Source organism: Ptiloglossa arizonensis, chromosome 3 (genome assembly GCF_051014685.1).
Source record: "Ptiloglossa arizonensis isolate GNS036 chromosome 3, iyPtiAriz1_principal, whole genome shotgun sequence".
Lineage (NCBI taxonomy): Eukaryota > Metazoa > Arthropoda > Insecta > Hymenoptera > Colletidae > Ptiloglossa > Ptiloglossa arizonensis.
The window spans coordinates 25,198,231-25,219,808 of record NC_135050.1 but is presented as its reverse complement, the minus strand read 5'-3'; the positions used below and the strand labels follow the sequence as shown (position 1 = coordinate 25,219,808).

Below are 21,578 nucleotides of genomic sequence, written 5' to 3'. Positions count from 1 at the left end.
GTCTTTTTACATCGAATTCTAAAAATGTATAATAAGAAGTTTAATAAGAAGGTATTAATTCATTGCAATGACTCGTACTTTTTCATAAATAGATGAGAAATGATCGTCGTGGTTCGTTATATAAAGACATATTAATTTTTTTTTAATACCTAGCGGAGAAAATACATAAATATGTATTATTTGTAAAATTGGTAACATTTTTTAAAAAAACAACGTGTAAAGTTTCATATTTACAATCTGATTTTCAGTCAATTTTTTAGAAGACGTTGTTGTGTTTGTATTATCGTGGAAGATGACGATAAATTCTCCATAATCCTATTTTTACATTTATATTTAGTCTTAATAATTTAAATGAGGAGAGTGGGTAATGCTCGCATTCTGAACAATCGCCGCATTTGATGATAAAACAAATGATAAAAAGTTGTAACAAGTAGTAAAACGATAAGACATAATAATAAATTTCTAGCTTTTGCACGATTAGTTCTCCACTCAAAAAGTTCATGTCGATGAGTGAAAAGATTTCGATATTGCAGAGGCAATTCGAAAGTGCTACGCAATGGATAAAGTGAGCGATAAAAATCGTTCAATAATGCCCGCACAATTTCATTCTCTGAACGTCGAAGAGGATCCATATCATCATTTAAACATATAAATTTTCTAAAATTTGTCAAAGTTATTTGAATTATTCTTTAAATCTATAATTAATAAAAATTAATTTAATAACTTACTTTGGATCTCTGCGAATCTCATCTAAGAGTTGCACCGTTAGAGATACATTGCTCGTTAACATTTCGAATATTTCATTCTTTCCCGCCCGAATTATTTCATGTGGATACAGTTTCTTTTCGCCGAATCTAGCTTCAATCTTATTTGAGACTGATTCGCATTTTGCTATCAATTCCTTAGAAACAACTGGCTGTAAAACGTGAACCGCCATAATTTTATTTACGTTTTATCTCATATTTGAATATTAGTTATAACGAATAAAACAATATTGTATACTTACAAGGGATGAATCCAAATATCTTTCTCCTTGTGGTGGATTCAATATTTCTGTTATTTTTACGTGATTTGAACAATTTGTTATCGCATTCTCAAACTCTACAACTAGACTATAATCAAGAGGTAGTGGATATAATCTGGACAAGAGTGTTCTAATTTCTCTGTCCGACCAAGTCCTGAACAAAAGAAAACAATGATAATATTAATTTTACATTAATAACAAAAAATGACAAATAAAAAATAATTGATAAAAACATGATAGTTATTTTAGAAAATATAATACCCTGACTTGTCTGTGTCAAATGTATCAAATATCTCTTCAGTTGGCACTTTTCGTTTCTCGCTTGCCAAAAAATAGAAATAAGAAAATGCAAACTGCATGTCCTCAGAATTTCTAACTTTGTGACTAGACGTTTTTTTAAATTCGTGTTCAAACTTTTTCTGCATGTCAGTGGCAATCCATTTATCTATTAAATGAGGCATATGAGCAGGTACTCTCCTACGTTCAAATCCATATGCCATATTATATATTCTATTCACATACAACAAAGATTCAGCATACGTATCAAGTTGTCTAGTTCTCAGCTTCCACTGATCGGAATAATTGGATTTATTATTAGTTTTAATAGTACTGCTAATTTGTAGTAAGTTTATGTTATCATCATTTAAATAACGTTTCAGTTGCATGCGTCTTTCGGTATAATTTGAATTCTGAAATTTCATCTTACGTATCATTTTCGATAACATTGATCTTTGAGTAGATATAATTTGATTATTTTCATGTTTATTAAAATACTTTTCAATGTGACTTATATACTTATCGGTTTTAAAATTATAAGATTTATTTACATTGAGCTTCAAGTGTGTAGATTCATTTGGCAATATTTGTTGAGTATATGCTTCTGTATTATTCCATACAGATTTGCTTTTATTTCTTAATATATCTAAAAATTTTAATCCATAATTAGTATTTGCTTCTGTATCTTGTAAAAACTTTTGTGGATAATCTCCTTCTTCGTCAAGTGCTTCGCTATCAGTAGGAACTGGCGTACTATCACAATCTCCTCCTATAAATTAATTACTGATATTGATTCAGATTCTTTGTAATATTTTTTTTACCAAATTATTAGTACAAAATTTAAAGACAAGAATGAAAAATGACAGTTACCATCAAATTCACATAATGTTGTATTACAAGCAGGATCACATGATCCATCGCCCACCCAAGCCCAAGGACAAATATCAGAACAATCAGGAACCCACCAGGCAAGATACACTTTTTGGCCTCCTGCTTGTGTAATAAAATCTTCTGGCCACACTTCAGCCCCTAACATTACATCATCATTAAAGTATAAAAATTTATCAGAGATTCCAGGAATTCTACAAAAAAATTAATATGTGAAATTGAATATAAACGCTTAATATTTTATATAAATAGGTAAATTTTATATTACTTGTGAATATGACTTTCAATAGCAGGACTAGAAAATGTTGGTAGATCACTTTTATTTAAAAAAATGTCTTCGTGAGTAATAAGAGTAACTCTAGGATTATCCATATCCAACCAACTTGGTATTTGTCCATTAGTAACTATGTACACATGCCTGACCCATGGTGCATACATTTCTATTGAACGCAATGAAAACCTTAATTCATCTTTATCGCTATATCTGGAAGCTGCTGTATTAACATCCATAACAGGAACATGTTTTTCTAAGTTTTTTAAAAAGATTGGATCAGAGCCATTGACCCATGTATATACAACATCTATTGGGACATGTTGACATAATTTTTTTTGAAAAGAGATACCTAATATATTATCATTGAAGGAATGAAATACTGCTTCATATTTTTCTTTACTCCAAGCTACCCATATCTGAAAAAGTACATTTAATTAAAATTTATCAATTTTTATACATATTAAACAGTAAGAGACAGTTTCTAGTGACATTTAAATTGAAAAAGCTTAATATTCATTTACGTTTCAAAGTGTATTATCACTGGAACACGAACAAAAAGTAAAACGTATTTACATTTAAGTTGGTAGATTAGATCAATTACAAATATATATTTAAAAAATTAATGGCGTAATGATTATCAATGAGAAATAGAACAGAAATTTTTAACAAACAAACACGGTAGTCGGTATCAAAACAATCGCGAAAAATCGTGGATCGCCTAACCTCTCCAAAATGAATGATGCCGATAAATATGCAAGTAAATGCTATCAGTATCACCAGAAGTGAATATTTGTACGAAAGTAGATCGTAACATCGACGCTGTAATAATTTCCATGTGCTCATTATATTGATGAAGAATCTAGATGCGATTGGCATCGCTAAAATTGCCGTACGAATCCATACACCACTGTTTACACCTACCGCTGTTTCAGCTTGACTTTGACCACCAAAGTTTTGTCCTTGCATAGGAACGAACTGAAAAAACTAACACTTACAGTACATGAGCGCCAAAATTAAACTCCTCCAATGTATGATTATTAAAACAATAGTTTATAGAAAATAAAGTTGTTGAAAATTGCATTAGCTTTCTACGGGATTGTTAACTTCACATTTGAATGACGATAATATACATACATTGTCTCGTCCCCTTTGTTTCATGTGTATCATCCTACTCTCGCTACTACACTCCTGCCTCTCTTTGCTTCGTGTATCAGTTATCTCATGATAAACACTTGTTATCTAGTCACGTTCTTTTCAATTCATTTGTTCTTTTGTTTCTTCCTTTTAATTTAACTTTTCTGTTCGGACATAAACGAGTTTAATGAACGATTGCGACAAGCGTAGTGTTACAAAGGCAACTAAATTATGTTCAAGTGTACTTTCTCTTTAAAAGTTCACTTGTTTCTAATTCATGCTTTTATAGTTCCTACGTTTGCAGTTCTTATAGTATTTTTCCAAATTTCTGTGCGTGCACTTGCAAACAAAAGTTATTATTTAAATTATTAGTTTTATACTTTCAAATTTCTATGCCAACTTGAACGTACAATTTAATAATTCCACAATTTCAACAAAAATAATTTTCTTAGCAGGATAATATAACGAAGTTAATATGAGAGTAACTAAATTTCAAATACAAAGTTTTTTAAGATACATTTATTTCTTACTTCCATGGTTCGTCTCTTAATACACTCTTTATAGCGAAGTCTATGCGTTATTAAAATATGTCTGCATATATCGGTAAAAAATTTAATGTCAGCACAAAAATAACGGTCATCACTTTGATTGTAATCGTTCGAAAAGTGAATTCATTTAACGCAATTAAGTGTCTTCAATTTCAAGATTATTTGTAGTGAGGTATGTGTAGTAGATATTTTTTTTCTCTTCAAGTAAGTATATTTAAGTAAGTATATCCGCTTGTTATAGTAGGAAAATTCTAATGACTTTGTCAGTAGCATTCGGAAATATTTCATACGAATTTCCCGCAATTTTATATTAGAGTAGTGGAAGTACTATACTTACATATATTCTATACTATATTTATTTCGTGTTTGTTTTGTTTTGACGCATCCATCGCGGAAAGTGACTTCACACACTATTATACAAGGTGTTCCAATAAAAACAGAATAATAAAATGTTGGACTATCGAATTCCTTTTGAAATTGTCTTTAACTTTACATAGACTTTGTGAAAATCTATGGTTATGTTCAAAATATATTATTGACAAAAATAGCGTACAGCTATTTTTGCATACCTTTAGCGGCAAGAAGATTAAGTGTACGATGGATTATACAAGATGTATTACACCGATTGTTTCTTATTTTACATTAAATTTTTACAAATATAAATTGTACAAATGTTTTGTCGATGAAAGCGCTTATGATCGTTTAAGATTGGTGTATGATATACAGGGCTTGGCAGACGCAGGAGGGACACGTACCCCTGGGCGTCGTGTTATGTTAAAAGTGAACAAAATTAAATTATCTATTTCAACATTTTAGGATTCGTATAGTTAGCAAAAATGATTTTTATCTACGTCGATTTGTTTTCTCAAAAATTTGAGATTAACATTGTTTTACCACACGATGCAACATACCCATGAGTGCATCTACTGTAAAACGATGGACGAAGGGTCTGTGTCTTCATTGTTGCTCTGGGCACCGAAATGGCGCAAGTACGGTGTTGACGATATATAGGTAGAGAAAGTGAATCTTCCTCGTTATTCCCTCGATTCAGACTACATTTTCATTAGAAGGGGTAGTAACCTTTGAGTTTCATTGCTGTTGAATCGATTGAGGCATTTACCGTAGTGTAACGTTACGAATGAAAACATCAACGAAATAAAATTCGTGCATTACGGTTTGTACATTACACATGCTGTATTGTAATACATGTGTCGTCCGTAAGAGGAGCGCGTGCATAACACGCTATCAACCAACGGTAACATAAAATTACCGAATGTTATGGTCAGTGACCGATGCGTCTTATCATCGCTAGCAGCATGATTGTGCTCGATATCTGAGTGAGTCGATGTATCCAGTACAATCTGAAATCATCAAAATTCTCGATCAAACAATGATTAAAAATCTGTATATTTTTATTTCCTATACGTACATTAATAATCGATTTCGAGACGTATTCGCAGCCTCGAGATTTTCGTTCAAAATAAATTTTCTAATTCCTAACACGTAATCGTGCAAATACGTGTCCCAATCTAGATTATCCATATCAGTGTTGAAATTACTAGAGTCCTTCAACGCTTTTACTTTCTTCGTCAGATCATGCATATTGTTTCTATGAAATTTCCATTCGTGCGTGGTAAAGAAAACTGCGGTCTCGAACGTTCGGTCCAAACGTTTCGCTGATTTCAACATTCTGAAACGAGGATTTGTTATTAAAATTGTCGGATGCATATTGTTCATCGAATTCCCTCGACGACTGGCTATTACTTACTTTGGTTTATTGCCCATCAGCTTCAAAACAAAATCCATGATAAACGCCGGAAAAAAATGTAATGTGATTGTTAGAAGATTGTGGATAAATTTGCTTGTACACACTGTGACACCTGGATACCACATTACGTATTTTGATGGCGATTCTATGGCGTATTTTGAAACCAGTTTCGTGAGGAGTCCCCATCTAAATGGACAAAGTGTCGTCAATGTTTATAATATTGAATACATATAGCGTTGAACACAACTTATGTATACAGGGCGAGTCTACACGGGTATCCCAATCTTTACAGGCAGATTCTACGCTATTATTAAACTAAAAAAGTTTTAATAAACATGGGATTACAAATCATATGTTTTTAAACTACGGTCAGCTTCAGTCAAAGCACTCCTCGACGATAACAGTCGAAAATGGCGTTTAGCAGTCACACGCGTCTAATGCATGCTGGAATTGAAATTTAAACTCACCCTGTATATCATTATCCACAAATTCTATAAAACGAACGTATCGGAATTGCGTTTGATTATTGTCCGAAATATTATTTTCTATATAGAGAACGTTACCTCAGACCGTCTGCACCACTGGTACAGTTATAAATTTTAATGGAATTATTCTGTTGCATTGTATTGTGCCATGTTGCACATATTAACGTGTCGGTAACGTAATCAATAGGTACTAAGTCGATCGCCAGTTCCGTGGCACACCTGACGCATCTGGCAGTACCTTTGAGAATTTCCAACATTACACCTGCAACACGTTAAATTATACAATATAGATTTACATATTCGGTAAAATCGATATACTTTGTACCCTGTTTTATCAACCGATAAATACACTTTACAATTCCTCCTGCTCGGATCCATTTTGTTAGCCCGATATTTCTGTTTCTTTTTTACCGTTTTATCAATCGAAAATACTCTTTAGAATTTCTTCAGCAAAATAATTCTACGAACGGGAAAGTTGTACAAACTTTAACAAAAGAAAGTTAGTATACTCTCAAGTTGTATATAATTGATGCCGAATTTAAATATTTGCCAATAACTTAATCGTATACTTAATAACTTACTTAATAAACACCCTTTCGTGAATTTTTATCGTACATTCTCTTCATCGTAAAATTTCAAATGTAATACCTGTAACTCCGTAACAATTGTCCACCCAGCCTGGAAACGGTTCTTTCTGTGCGGCACAAATTATACTAGGTCGTACTATAGCTATTGGTAAGTCTGATGCCTTCATCCATACTAGTTGCTCCGCTAAATTCTTCGTGAACGTGTAAGTGTTGGGATGTCCCTCTAAAATCTTCTTCTCGAGTATCTTCAACGTTTCGTCATCGAGGCTGTCGCACATATCGATCACCGTAGACGGTTTCACCCTTGTGCTGCCGTTTCATTAATAATACACAAGAATCCTTGTTAGAATATGGTTGGAATACGGGTCAACAGATGCGAGACCTCGATTCGTTGTAGCGACGTAAAAAGAGAAATTTACGAGAAACGTAAATAATAGATTGTTTGTGCGATTATAAAAATATCGTCCGAATTAATGCTTACGTGTAAATCGATTCGCTGATCTCGTCTCGATTCGCGTTACTATAAGCCGTGCTAACGTGGATAATGCTGATTAGGTTTATCATATCCTTGCAGAGGTCTATGACGCGGTCCGTGCCCTTTGTATTCAAATTAACCGCCACTTTCAACGGCTCGTCGAATCTCACGGTGGCTGCGCTGTGAAACACTATGTTAACTCTTTCTATCAACATATTTCTATCTTCTGGCGAGAGGCCCAGGTTCAGTAATGTCACATCACCCTTCACGGGACGGATTTTGTCCAACGCTCCGGGGACCTCCATTCGAAGTCTGTCGAAAATCTGCGAACAATTGTAAATTCATGAGAAAATCGGTTCGATGAATCTCTTGTGTTATATTTAAATCAATGAATAAATTCTATTTCTTAAATACTTGACTTAAAAACAATTGAATCGACAAGTCGAAGGTTAACGAAAGTCTAAGAAGCACATTTTAAGATAGAGCGCCGAACCAATGTCTCTGGACAGAGAGTATATTTGTCGTTCAAATTTTTATACGTTACAAAATCCATGGTTAAAATTTACCGGGGCAATTTATTTATTTATCGCAAATATTATACTCGAATTTATAGATTCGGTGCCAGTCAAGTGTACAACTCGGAATATAGCCAAGCATTTGTATCCGAATACACTTGTCTGGTCGTTGAACTGAAAGAACTACTTGAAACACATGTACGGTGTACTTCTTTGGCATTGTCCTCGATCTCAACGTGTAGTTTTATGCATTTCAATAACTAGATTTGGTAGTTGATAGTTTTTCCATGTCTCTAAAAATAATGAAAACATTCAAGCGATCAAACTTACTACCCTACCCTGCACAACAATGACTTTCAAGCGTTTGGCACGCCCCTAGTTGTAAAGAAGTCACTCCTACGGTATATTCGTTCCCTCCGAAACCCTTCAACTTTGATCCAAAGTGTTCTTTAATACCGCCACTTCAACGATACTTGCGCGAATCGATTCGAATCGAATACCCCGAAGATTGTTTCGGATCTACGAGCAATTGATACTCCTTGAGAATTTTAACAACGATCGTTACGTAACGTCCAATCGTAATCGATGCGTGCAAATGTGATCCGAATGGTAAACGACGTTAAAAAATATTTCGGACGTGAGCAAAGAGTTTTTAAGTTTTTAAATATTTTCCATTCGGAGATCGTCGCTGTTTTCAATACTCGACAATCAATCTTCATCGAGGGTACGTTCACTTCGAAAGGTTTGGTTGCAATTTATCCACAATAAGATTGAAAATACTGTTCAACGATAAAGAAAGGACCAATCGGTTTACGAGTACCGTTATTTGTCTATTTTGATAATTCTCCACGAATATTGTAACCAAGGGCACCGTTGACTGATCGAGTAGTTTTAAATAGAATTTCGAAACAAGTCGTATTCGTTTTTTAATTATATTTTTTTTTTTTAGTAATTCCAACGTTAACGTAACGATCCAGCGATCGATACGAATCGTGAATAACGTACGGAGCTTTCCTGCATCCGTTTGAATCGTTGCTCGACGGTTTGCCCCTTCTTCGGGCGAAGTAGTATGAAGATTGTGGTCAGACGTGGACACGAACGCAACAACTTCTCCAGGAGTGCTTTTCCAAGGAAACCGGTCGCCCCGGTTAAAAGGATCACAGAGTCGGCGAAGAACGCCTCGATCGAGTATCCGTTGATGTACGCTTCGTCGTTCACGTGCTCCGCGTTCACTTGTGCATTGGCAATGCCCATTTTGGTGGACATTTAACGTGAACTGTCGATCGAAGAATCTGCGAAAGAGAAGGGAAATACGTTATCTGGGTAATCGGTAAGAAGTCTGTAAAACGAAAGTAAATTGTGCAAGAGATTTGGAAGATATGAGTAATACATGCAACAGATCTGTAAAACGAAAGTAAATTATGCAAGAGATTTGGAAGGTAAGAGTAATACATGTAACATGTCTGTAAAATGAAGGTAAATTATGCAAGAGGTTTGTAAGATAAGAGTAATACATGTAACAGATCTGTAAAACAAAAGTAAATTATTCAAGAGATCTGGAAGATAAAAGTAAAATATATAACAGATTTGCAGGATAAGAGTGATACATGTAACAGATCTGTAAAACAAAAGCAAATTATGCACCAGATTTGCAGGATAAAAGTAAAACACGTAACAGATCAGTAGAATGAAAACAAAATATGTAGAAATTGGGAGAATGTTAAATCATTTTGATTTCGAGTTCTTTGTTGAAGTTTCGAACGTATTCGTACACTTTAAAACAAGGTTTTGCAACAAATTTTGCTACTAGATTTCTTTTTAGCATTATTTTACCATTTCTTTGTTCCATGCAAGCAGAACGACAGGAGCAGTTTCTCGAGACACGTTTCGCTTAAGATTGCGCGACTCTTGCAATTTTTATTATTTTCATTTACGAAAAATCGTGAATCTAACGCAAACGTGGACAGACACCCGCGTGGAAACTCCGCACGGAAAAGTCTTACGGTTTGCTTTGGAAAAAAACCAGAGAGGAGTCGATGTTTCACGATCGAATTATCCGAGTACCATCTTAAGGGCTCAGAGTTACTCGCGCGAGCGACAGGTTGTCGAGGCTTCATGAATTTCTTTCCTGCTCGTGTTTAACGAGCAGTGTCGGTAATCAATTTATGGTACAGTCGTTACAGACATTTATGATCCAGGCCGGTATCAACTACCACGTATTATGAGACGTGGATAAAACGAATAATGAAAAATATTTGGAATCGAGAATTTGAAAGATTGTTACGTTTCAACGAGATAACACGGCAGTCCATTCCGTAAAAATTGTAGAAGCGTATTTAAAAATTAACAATATTAACATCTTCGCGTATACGTAGCAAGAATTGACGCATAAAAAAAAAATATATACATATATAGAAATATTAAAATATTTTTAATTTTAAATATATATATATATATATATGTACAATTAAAAATATTTTATAATTAACGAAATAAAAATTAAGAAATTTACCGGGATGTGTTATCCTTTTGGCACAGACTGTAATTCAAGAGCCACATGCAGACCACGAGTTGCTTATCATTGAATATAATACCTTTTATGTATCAATTGCTCCGATTCGGATCGTCGGTAATTTTTCATTCGTATCGCAATTGAGTTTGTTTTAAAATTAAGTCACGTTCGATCGAATGAGATTTCAATGTCGCGTTCGTCGTCGAGAGTTTCGTTGAATGTTGCTCAAATTTTTCAACGAATACTACGATCCAGATTGCCGCACGAATCGATCGATTTAATTGTATTAAACAACGTAGGAGACGCGTGGTCTACTGCTTTGCTAATCGTGACATTTGGCTTCACTTTTATTAAGGATCGATATCCGCGAATCGTTAAACGCCTGGCGTTGTCATAGTACGGGTCTTGCTCACAACTTCGCGCAGAAACGTTTAATTTTTCTACTTTTCAGCACAATTACTATAAAGAAACCTTACTCGGGGAATAGTTACCAAATCGTACGAGAATTTACAAAGTTTAAAAACCGAGTGGTTGTTAATAATCTACCAAGTAGATAGTTTACCGTTAATAATCTACCAAGTAGATATTCTACTGTTAATAATCTACCAAGTAGATATTCTACCGTTAATAATCTACCAAGTAGATCTTGGTCTAAAACCGAGAGTGTTAAAGTCTAAAAACCGAGTGGTTGTTAATAATCTACCAAGTAGATAGTCTACCGTTAATAATCTACCAAGTAGATATTCTACCGTTAATAATCTACCAAGTAGATATTCTATCGTTAATAATCTACCAAGTAGATTATCTACCATTAATAATCTACCAAGTAGATCATTATCGATCGTGGTGTATGCGACCTTAAATTAAAAAAAAAAAGCTCACCTAGAAATACAAAACTTTTCGTTTCATTTTTTCGTTGTACGTTTAACGAAATAACTAACGAAAAACAATATCTCGTTTCAAAACAATATTATCCGATCAATTTTACGAACAAAGTCGAAAGTTTTTAATTACGATACTTGCAATTGTTTTCTACTTCAGAATTACGAGTATTTGTCACAGTCGAGGATAATACATTTGATTGTAATTCAACTACTGCAAATTTATCGCAAATCGTGGTACAGTGCATTATGTTCGATTTATATATTTGTGCACGTTCAATTATTCCTTACATTGGACAGAAAGGCTCAATGTTTGTACAAACATTGATCGATTCGAACGAAGAAACAGATTATTATTATTTATTCATTCATTAAAAAATTCATCTACTTGTTATTTATTTATTAAATTGAATTCTTTCTAGTTAGTTGAATTACTAAAATAGATAGTCCTGGTAAAATAAAAAAAAAATGAAAAGAAACTTGAAATTGTCACAATTAAGAAAAGAATTTTAGTATCGCTTAATATTATTGTTTTAGGTCTTTGTTCAAAAAATTATATACTTATCGTTAATTATTTATTTATTAAATTGAATTTTTTCCAGCTAGTTGTATTACTAAAATAGATGGTCCTGGTAAAACAAAAAAAAGATGAAAAAAAGCTTGAAATTGTCACAATTAAAAAAAGAATTTTAGTATCGCTTAATATTATTGTTTTAGGTCTTTGTTCAAAAAATTATATACTTATCGTTAATTATTTATTTATTAAATTGAATTTTTTCCAGCTAGTTGTATTACTAAAATAGATGGTCCTGGTAAAATAAAAAAAAAGAAAAATGAAAAGAAACTTGAAATTGTCACAATGAAAAAAGAGATCGTAACGAGTGTCCTGTGACTTTTGAACGTGGCTGTACTCGAATTGAACACGTACTATAATATATTGAATATATTTACAATATATTACCTATTACAAGAAAATACTTAGTGTCGAAGATACTCGACTGAATATTGAACTTGTGTCAATAAAAAGGAGAAGAATAGCATCGAGTAGCCTTGTCCCAAAATTGAGAAGCTGTACACGAAGCGGACGGGTGTCGTTTTTCTCATAGCTTTAAGTGAAAATCGTCTTACGTTAAGTGGATTACCCAGCGCAAAGATAGCTTAGAAGCTTTCGCCATTAAACGACGTCAATTTTTCAAGCGTTTATCGCAACGATCGATCGAACGGACCTACTTCCGAACATTTCTCCTAAAATTATTACACGACATATATATAATAATAAGACGTGTACGTCCACGTACCGACATTGTTTCGAGCATTCGGATCGCATATGGAAACTCTCTGCTTTCCTTTCGAGAATCTGTTGCTCGCTATCGCCTTCGTAGACTTTCATCGATCATCCGCTTTAGTTTACGAACTCTACGTGTTTTCAAGGATCTACCGTGAACTGCGAATTTTATGCATCCGTTCCGAGTATGCTTACACCACGTGTAAAAGGTACGTTGAATGTAGTTTAGAAGTCAATTGAATAATATTAATATCCAATTTCGCATTTAGAATACGATTACTGTGTTGTACGTTACAAGTATATAAAATTTCGTTATTATAATGGTCGAAATATATTAATTATTGTCTCGATTTTTATCATTTTTATTTTTCCTAAATTCGCCACCGAAACGTTCGGTGCACCATAAACGGTAACTTACATTAGGGACCATCTACGACGATAACTGCGCGGAGTATGTGCATTCTTTTCGCGAATATTTCCATTGGAAAAATCGAAGCATCCGTTTGTAACATGTGGTTAAGGTTCAGTTCCGGAATTTCGGTTCGCATTGAGTTCCGTGATCGGTTCATTCGTTTATAGTAAACGCACGAAACCGGCGGCTATTTACGGCCAATACGCGTAACGCCCGCTGGAAGAATTGATCGATGCGTAGTTGGATATTCCAGTTATCGATCGGTCCTCCATTCTACAACCTAGATTCTCTACGCACATGTCATGGACGAGGGAGACGGTGGACTGCTTTCGAATTCGTCGGTGCTCGTTTCTCTGGATCGAGGGGGAGAGCTTTTCCATGAGTGTGTGGGTACCAAAAGAAGACGGATCGGGTATCGAGAGTTCGGGTACCCGTGCTACCTTAGAGTTTTTCCATTGATGATAGTCACGTGCATTTAAAAATAGTGTATAGGGTATTCAAAATTTCGGGGGGAATTTTTTTCAATTAGAAGGGTGCAGGTAGTACCTGAAACTTCTGGAGGATTTTTTTTTTAAATTAGAAGGGTACAGGTACCTGAAACTTCTGGAGGATTTTTTCTTAATTAGAAGGGTGCAGGTACCTGAAACTTTCGGAGGAATTTTTCTTAATTAGAAGGGTGCAGGTACCTGAAACTCCTGGAGGAATTTTTCTTAATTAGAAGGGCAAGGGTACTCTATACTTCAAGGTGAATTTTTTAAAAAAAATTAGACAGGTACAAGTACCTGAATTTTCGGGGGAAACTTTTTTCCATCAGGAGGGTACAGGTACTTGTAATTTCGGGGGGGGGGGGGGATTTTCAAATTATAAGAGTACACGTACCCGAAATTTCAGAGGGAATTTTTTTTCGATAAGGTTACTACAGGTACCCGAAATTTCGAACTTCGGACTCTACATTCGAGTACTCGAATTTTACAAACTCCCTCAAGACTTGACCCGACCCCGCTTCATATTCAGGTACCTGATTATTACAAACTTTCGGAACCTCGGCACGACACGATTTCAGTTTCGGATACCCGAACATTGCCACATGTTTGGGACCAGATACCCAACTATTTTCCATCCGAGTACCTGAATATTGCACACTTTCGGGATCTCGATACGACTCGTTCAAGCAATGATCGTACGTGGTGAACTCCGGGAGCAGTCCAGGGACGCGTACACGCTCCAACGAATCAAATAGAATCGGTAAATTCTACTTCCACGTGAAAATCATCGTAAAGAATGGAAACTGTTGCTCCGACCTTTATTTGGAGTGCTCGAGTACGCGATACCGTCGAGGCTGAAAGCCAACAGTTTACTCTTGGAACGGATGAATAGTCCGAGAGTGAAAGAGAAAGCGGAAGAGAACCAGGAATCGGGATAAGTTGCTCCTCTTCCGGCTCAGTGATCACAGTGACCAGCGATGGGTTCGAGTATGTCGCGAGTAACATCGAAACTCGATCAAGTATGTCCGAATCTACCGCTAATAAAAACCACTGTACTCTTTATTACATTTTATAGCACAATTACCAGAAGATGGGAACACGGATCTCTTTTTTACCGTGCCTGCACTCTTCGTATGTTAAGTCTTTACAGTATGCGAAAAACTGTTGGAGGAAGCAGAAAATTAATTTACAGCGTCGACTCGTGCGCGAATTATAGACACCCTTGTCAACGTAAAGTAAGATGTTCTAAATAATAAAAAAGATTATTTCCAACCTTTCGACGGATAATTGTACAATTCTGTGTAATATTCTTCTTGCGCGGTGGTCTCATATTTTTGGCCGGCTGTGTAGCGTGAGAGGATGAAAAGATGACACCTGACAGGAATTAACGAAATATTTTGTTATTTGTACACGCGTGCAAACTTTGGTCCGATCGAGATTCCAACGTGTCAACATCTATGTTGATTCGACGTGTGAAGTAGTATTATGTACTGTGCCGAACTGAGAAGTTGACCTCCGAAAAGAAATGCGAATTGTATCGGATTGGACAGTTTAGTCGAGCTTTGAAAGCCTGCGAAAATTGCTCGACGTTTGCTTCTTACTTCCCTTTCACGTGGTGCTACATTTTCTTCAATCCAAGTTTTTTCAGCTCTCCATAATATTGTGAAAAAGAATACCAGTAGGTACGGGGACGATCGAGTTCGAATCGAAGAAATACGAATCGTAAGAGTAAAATGCCACAGTACGATCGAGCGGAGATCCGATTATCATACATTTTGAGAGATTCGTTAAAAGTTCGGTGATACGAGAGACGATAGTCATACCTTGTACTAGGTCACCCCATGAGTAATGTCTATTTTTGACGGTGACTTTCGGCGAGAAAAATTAATACTTATATTTATTTTCAATCATCGATATATCGACCATCAGTTTCGATGTACTTTCCCCATCTATCGATCAAATTTCTCATTCCATTTTTGAAAAACTTCTGGGATTTTGAATTAAAATACTCATTTAGTGTTGATTTTACATCCTCGGTATTGTTGAAATTTTTTCCAATTAAAAAGTGTTGCATTGACCGGAATAGATGGTAATCGCTTGGGGCAAGATCCGGAGAGTATGGTGGACGTGACAAAAGTTCCCAATTGAAATTTTTAATTTTTTCTACTGTTATCCATCTTTGACACTTTCTCAAATTCAAAGCACGTTCACCATACACTTGACAGATGTTTTTAATCGTATCCGTAGTTGTACTACCTTTTTTAAATTCATATATCATACAATGTCGCAAATGAAGTACGCACACGCTCATTTTAAAATTTTTCTTCAAATGAAAAATGTCGATGAAACTGCATCGAACGCAACCGATCGACCGTCGAGAGAGTACTCTTTAAGTTACATAGAAAGAAGTTTCTATAAACACATCGCCGAGATGCGATTCAAGTGTTAATTTAAAGTACGATAAGAGACATTACTTATGGGATGATCCAACATATAAAGAAACACGGAGAACGTACTTGGGATACGCTAAATATAGCCAAAAAGCAATATACAATTCAGAATGGAACTGTTATTGGTTCGAGAGTAGAATTGTTAAACAATTGAGAATAGGACTAGTTTACATTCGAGAGTAGAACTGTGTTATACATTCGATAGTAGAATTATTATACAATTCAGAATAGAACTGTTACACATTCGAAAAGAAATTTGTTATACATTCGGGAATTGAATTGTCATACAATTGCGAATATAATTGTTAGACAATTATGAATACAATTGTTGCATAATTGGGAATACAATTGTCGCGCAATTAAGAGCACAATTCGAAATAGACATGGATCATGGAAATCCACAAAATTTTCGTTTTTGGTGAAAAATCATCTCTATTTCGCGGACCGGCGTCCCGAAGAAAGAAAAGAAAAAGTATTTTCTTCGTTAGACTCACTCTATCTGACTCGATGGTGCGAAGCGTTCGTGGACAATCCTTCCGTCCGTTTCAGCGATCCTTCGAAATCGTCGTAGATTGTCTCTGGTCGATCGCCGGTCAGCTCGACACGTGCGAATTTTCGTGAGGCACGTAACCTTCGAAATTCGGGAATCTGAGGTTGCGCACCCCCGAACATCGCCCTCAAGATGTCGCCGCGTGCGCTTTTCTACGGTCACTCGCGAACCTTTCTCGCGCGCGATTTCCAGCCTCTTTTTCACTTTTTATTTTTCTCTATAATTCGGTTTTCTGCGATCGATACTTTCCATGTGGCAATTTTCGCGCATTTCAGCGGAGAGCTAACCGCGCCCACTGAGGGCTGTGTTGTTAGTCGAGCAGGGTTCCTCGCGCATGCGCGACTCACGTACTAGGAAAACAGCCGCGCGAACAAGCAACGCCATAGACCTCGAGTCTATAGCGTACCCCGTGAAACAGGTAGGTAAGTAGGGTGTTGCATTATCGCGTAATTATGTAGATTCGACAGTGTCGCCCCTAGCGATTACTAGAGATCGCGGAGTCGGTTATTCGTCTACCGATGTAATTAAAAAGTTTTCAAGCGTTGACCGGTATGGTGTACAATTCACTTTGAAAGCCTACATTTTTCAGGAAACTATATTTTACGACACGTTTCGGTTCTGTCGATACAGTTTCTAACTTTACTGGAGGAATAATATAGTTTCAAAGTCCGTTAAAAGAAATTGAACGCCTCGGCTGGTACAATTACGTTCGTTTATTTTTTTTATAAAACGTGGAAGTAATTAACAATAAGTGCGGGCCCTCGTAGATACAATACCGAATACGGTACCGAACTTCTATATCGCACTATTAATTCAGGTCGAGCTTCTCCTTTTACAGATTCGAAAAAATGTTTCACTGATAGGAAAAAAAGAATTTACCAGCGCGAATATTGTGCTTTGACGAACTGTGAACTATGAACTGTTAAAGCAGTTACAGCTAGAGGTCGGATCTTTAGAAACGGATCGAACGCGGAAAAAAAATATTTCAACGAGGAAGTAACGTATCGAAACTTCGAACTGATCGATAAAAGTATCTTTCGCACTCAAAATGCCGATATTTTCCACAGTTACCGACGTAAAAAGTAGAGAAAGAATGGGTGATGCAATAAATGATATTTCTATAATATTTACTGTTAGAAAAATATTGACAATTTTGTGGTAATATCGATAAAACTGACCTTGAAACAATAAACTGCTCCGTCTTGAAGTCATAATGTGATCCGTTTATAGTGAATTACATCGTACATTTAACTACCATTATACTACCATTTATATACTAACCGAAGGGAGCGCGTTGCCTGCATGTGGTGGACAAAGGTAACACAGGAGCGATGTAATCGACACCAGGTAAAAAATGAAATTTCGCTAGAGCTAGTAATTGAACGTAAAAGAAACTATTCGTCGAGAGGTTAGGTCAAATATGAATAGAGTAGCAACGAAAATAATTACAAATGCGGCGGAGAGAGAGGGTTGTGGTAAATTTCACAACGAGAGAAATTTATACGAATAACGAGTCCCACGGTGAATTGATCTTTTCGCCAGTTCAGTAATGATTTCCCCGAACAGATGGTGCGAGCTACAAGGCTGTCTCGTAGGCGTCAAATTAAATAACCCCGCGTTATACGAAAAATCGCTCCGATCTCGAATTTTTATAACCGTTGTTCCTTATTTATTTACTTCTTTTATCAAGTCGTTCAATCCAGTTGAACAAATATTTCCTTGGAAAAAAAGAATTCCGTTCCTTTGGAAAATATAACGAACGAAAATAATTCCGTTCCGTTTAAAAAATAATTAATATTTATTAAGCGCAATATAATTACTTTTTTCCCTAAAATCGATAAAAATAACTAGAAAAAGTTTTATCGAGCTTTCTACCGAGCTAATAAAGCTCCGGATAATAAGAAACTAATAGTTTCGTAAGAAACGTCGAATTTGTTCAAACTGACACTGGAATCACTTTTATTTATCTCCTCTTATCGAAACGTACAAGAAGAGAAATTTTATTACATAAGTTCCGTTTCACCTGTTCCAACGAAATTCGTAGGAAAAGTTCCGTAACTGTTTCAATCGTTGCAAAGAAACAAATTCGATCACCTCGTGTAATTTTTACCGTAAATAATCGTTCCTCGTGTGCGTGTGTACCATCGAGCGTTACTGCAAGACGAGTTTTTCGGGTTCGATTTTCTTTTTACGCAACAAGGAGTACGCGCTCGGTGATATCAACACGTGGCGCTGGATTAATGGAAGTGTAGTTACATTGCGTGAATACAGCCGAAGAAAGTTCTTCCGTGTTCCCTGAAGAAAGACGCGCGCCATGTTGCATAATACTTTCCGCAGAAACTCTTTACTTTCGTTCTGTACGGCAGCGGTTCTGTTCTGCTGACACAATCCCTTTCGAATCTTTTATCCAATCTCATTTTTACGAAACCGGTTCGCCGAATTTCGTAAAGTGGATACACGTCGACGCGGAGACGATGAAAGTTCTCTTCCGCGTTTACGTAATTACGCTCCTGTTACTCGACGAACAAAATTCAAGAAGGAAAAAGACGGATCACTGATCCCAAACTTCTCGTCGTTACATCCCGGATGCACGTATACCCGAATTACGTTAAAATATACGAGCAGTATACCGCAAAGGAAGTACGAAAGGAAGCATCGACGCGTACGAGAGATAATTTAACGGTGAAATCTCTACGCGACCAATCCTGTCGATATTGTTAATCCACGTTACGAGAAATGTTCAAAATCTTTCAAGTTTGTCTTTTGCGACGAATCGATGACGTTCGATAGTTAGAATTATTATTCCGAGCGAAAGAAAAAAAAGAGAAAAAGAAAACAAACGTTCGACGCCGCAACGCGCGATTTGAATTTCCCGCAACGGTGGACCCCCCGTTCGTGGGTTTCGATAATTGCACCCCTTGGGACACGTAGAGCGAACATCGCGACATTCCGCACGGAAAAATCGTAGCGTTCCATCGTCGAGTACGACTTTGAAAACACAGTCGTCACTTGCACGGCACAATCACATCACCGATCACGAAAAACGACGAACGATCGTATCGACGTGGATTTTCATTTCGAGGAACTTAAGTTTCAAATGTGAATCGAATAGGACGAAGCCGTTGAAACTAGGAAAATGTACACTAGTGAGAAAACGACGAACGATTGGACCGACGAGGTATTTAATTTCAAGGGGGATTCGAACTCGATGTTTAAATCGAGGAGGGCAAAGTGCGGGTATTTTTAAATCACTGAATCACGCGTTAAGGAACGCGTGGACACTCGTGGAAAAACGACGAATACCTGAAAGGAACCGTCTAGTGAAAATCGAGAAACGTATGATCCGTGCTTACCGGTTACTAGTCGTGTACAGTGTCCTTTGTCGGAGAGAGCGAATTTAACGTACGAACGATTTCACGAGGCTTGGTTCCCTGGCTCCTTTCTTGCACGACTGGTATCAGGCCCAGCTTCGGACTCTCCTAAATACCTTTTTCCGGTTAACACGAATTCCCCTACTACCGATGCACAAAACTAACGATTAACGCGACAATATATAGTAATTGGAGACAATCTCGGACGACAAAGGAATTGGAAAGCTCTGTCAATGTTGTTGCTTGGAACAGAATTGACGGCGCCGCGATTAGAAATTTGATTAACAGCGCGAACATCGTGTCTACGATATTATTTATCGCAGCACCGATCTGTCCGATTGTTAATAGTTGCTTCGATTGTTGTTCGTCCCGTCTCGTTACCTTGTAACGAGATTCACGAGCGAAGTTATCAACACGCTCGTGTACGAATATATTTGTATCGAACACGTCGGTTCGATACAATCGACTTTTCAAAGATCGACGAAAGAACGATCCAAGATTTAAGAATTTCAATTTCGACGAGAGCGATCCGAAGTTCACGGAATACCTTTTTACGCGAAAATACATTTTTATACGAATTTCGCGCGAATACGCGCAATTGAAAGTAAAATGAAACGAAAAAAATTTGAGCGAGATTATCATTTCGATACGCACTGTATAAGTACTTTGCGTAACTATTCCTTGATTATTTTCCATCGAATTACGATTCAGAGAGACTACAGGCTAATATAAGATGGTTGTGTTGACTCACTGGAGAGATTCTTTCGTTGATTCGCTGCTACGATTACGTAAGAATTAAATTTGCAGTTCGACATTTATATTCACCGTTTGATACGATTTTTGCGTTCTAACTACCAGTGGGTTGTTTTTGTAGAATCACATTCTCAAAAAAAGAATTTAAACGACGAATTAGCGTATCGTCCTCAGTTTTCGAAAAACACGAATTTTTTATCGATCTTCGAAAACTAGAGGGGAGTAACTCGAATATAGAGTTTATTAATTGTTCTCGGTTCTAAATAGTTACAAATCGAGATCAAAGTTTAAGAAAGTGCCGATGCGTGCGATTTTTACGAAAAGTTCTTTACCTACGAAAACAAGTTTTCGTAAGAACGCAAAATTTTCAACAAAACAATGTATTACGTGCAAAGTAAAAGCTTCGGAAAGTTTTGATCGATTTTCGAAAACCAGAGGGGAGTAACTCGAACATAGAATTTATTAATTGTTCTCGGTTCTAAATAGTTACGAATTGAGATCAAAGTTTAAGAAAGTGTCGTTGCGTGCAATTTTTACGAAAAGTTCTTTACCTAGGAAAAAAAACTCTACCGAGGATCGGATTCTATAGATATTCCCGAAGAAGAGACTGCCTGGCAGAAGTGTCGAAACGATTTGCAGGAAATATTCGTCGTCAACTTGTGTACAGCGATTTTGCAGTCACGTCCACCGCTGACCACTTGTCTCGATTCGGCAGGGCCGTATATATGCGTAACAAACCGTCGACGATCGGGTACAACGGGCCATCAACTTTGTGCGAATAATGTTTGACTTTTTTTTTTAATACATCAGGGTTCTTTACTTTCTTCTCGTATATTTATGTAAATATCAATCGTTGAACCGTGACGTACTTCTTAATCGATTTCAATCAACAGAAATTTTATTAA

General features: G+C 36.2%; 2 protein-coding genes across 7 annotated transcripts; both read right to left on the bottom strand.

Moving 5' to 3' along the window:
• Positions 1 to 32: 32 nt before the first annotated feature.
• Gnptab (N-acetylglucosamine-1-phosphate transferase subunits alpha and beta) lies at positions 33 to 3,779 on the bottom strand. Of its 6 annotated transcripts, none has more exons than XM_076306530.1 (10): positions 3,597 to 3,778; positions 3,186 to 3,437; positions 2,812 to 2,878; positions 2,457 to 2,715; positions 2,171 to 2,382; positions 1,852 to 2,069; positions 1,286 to 1,713; positions 1,007 to 1,178; positions 729 to 916; positions 34 to 657 (listed from the first exon to the last, which is right to left on the bottom strand). In XM_076306530.1, exons 1-10 carry the CDS (start codon positions 3,627 to 3,629, stop codon positions 348 to 350), a joined length of 2,139 nt encoding a protein of 712 aa, XP_076162645.1. In that variant the 5' UTR covers positions 3,630 to 3,778; the 3' UTR covers positions 34 to 347. The 6 variants fall into 6 exon arrangements, with proteins under 6 accessions (XP_076162643.1, XP_076162645.1, XP_076162648.1 ...); XM_076306533.1 differs by having other exon boundaries at positions 3,384 to 3,437; positions 3,597 to 3,777; XM_076306529.1 differs by having other exon boundaries at positions 2,457 to 2,878; positions 3,597 to 3,777.
• Positions 3,780 to 4,110: 331 nt separating this feature from the next.
• On the bottom strand, positions 4,111 to 16,828 carry LOC143144127 (putative fatty acyl-CoA reductase CG5065). The gene is made up of 8 exons (XM_076306216.1): positions 16,494 to 16,828; positions 8,980 to 9,266; positions 7,466 to 7,782; positions 7,046 to 7,293; positions 6,476 to 6,659; positions 5,913 to 6,098; positions 5,574 to 5,834; positions 4,111 to 5,505 (listed from the first exon to the last, which is right to left on the bottom strand). Exons 2-8 carry the CDS (start codon positions 9,238 to 9,240, stop codon positions 5,427 to 5,429), a joined length of 1,536 nt encoding a protein of 511 aa, XP_076162331.1. The 5' UTR covers positions 9,241 to 9,266; positions 16,494 to 16,828; the 3' UTR covers positions 4,111 to 5,426.
• Between the last annotated feature and the right edge of the window lie 4,750 nt (positions 16,829 to 21,578).

What these genes read in the sequence shown, in the direction of transcription:
- Gnptab (XM_076306528.1), bottom strand. Translation starts at nt 3,629, where the DNA reads ATGATACACATGAAACAAAGGGGACGAGACAAT. An exon ending in ATTGAAAGTCATATTCACAA is followed by an intron (nt 2,383 to 2,456) that starts GTAATATAAAAT and finishes ATTTTTTTGTAG; the next exon opens with AATTCCTGGAATCTCTGATA. An exon ending in GATATTTGGATTCATCCCTT is followed by an intron (nt 917 to 1,006) that starts GTAAGTATACAA and finishes CACGTTTTACAG; the next exon opens with CCAGTTGTTTCTAAGGAATT.
- LOC143144127 (XM_076306216.1), bottom strand. Translation starts at nt 9,240, where the DNA reads ATGTCCACCAAAATGGGCATTGCCAATGCACAAGTGAACGCGGAGCAC. An exon ending in AACGGATGCAGGAAAGCTCC is followed by an intron (nt 7,783 to 8,979) that starts GTACGTTATTCA and finishes AATTGTTCGCAG; the next exon opens with ATTTTCGACAGACTTCGAAT. An exon ending in TCTCGAAATCGATTATTAAT is followed by an intron (nt 5,506 to 5,573) that starts GTACGTATAGGA and finishes TGATGATTTCAG; the next exon opens with ATTGTACTGGATACATCGAC.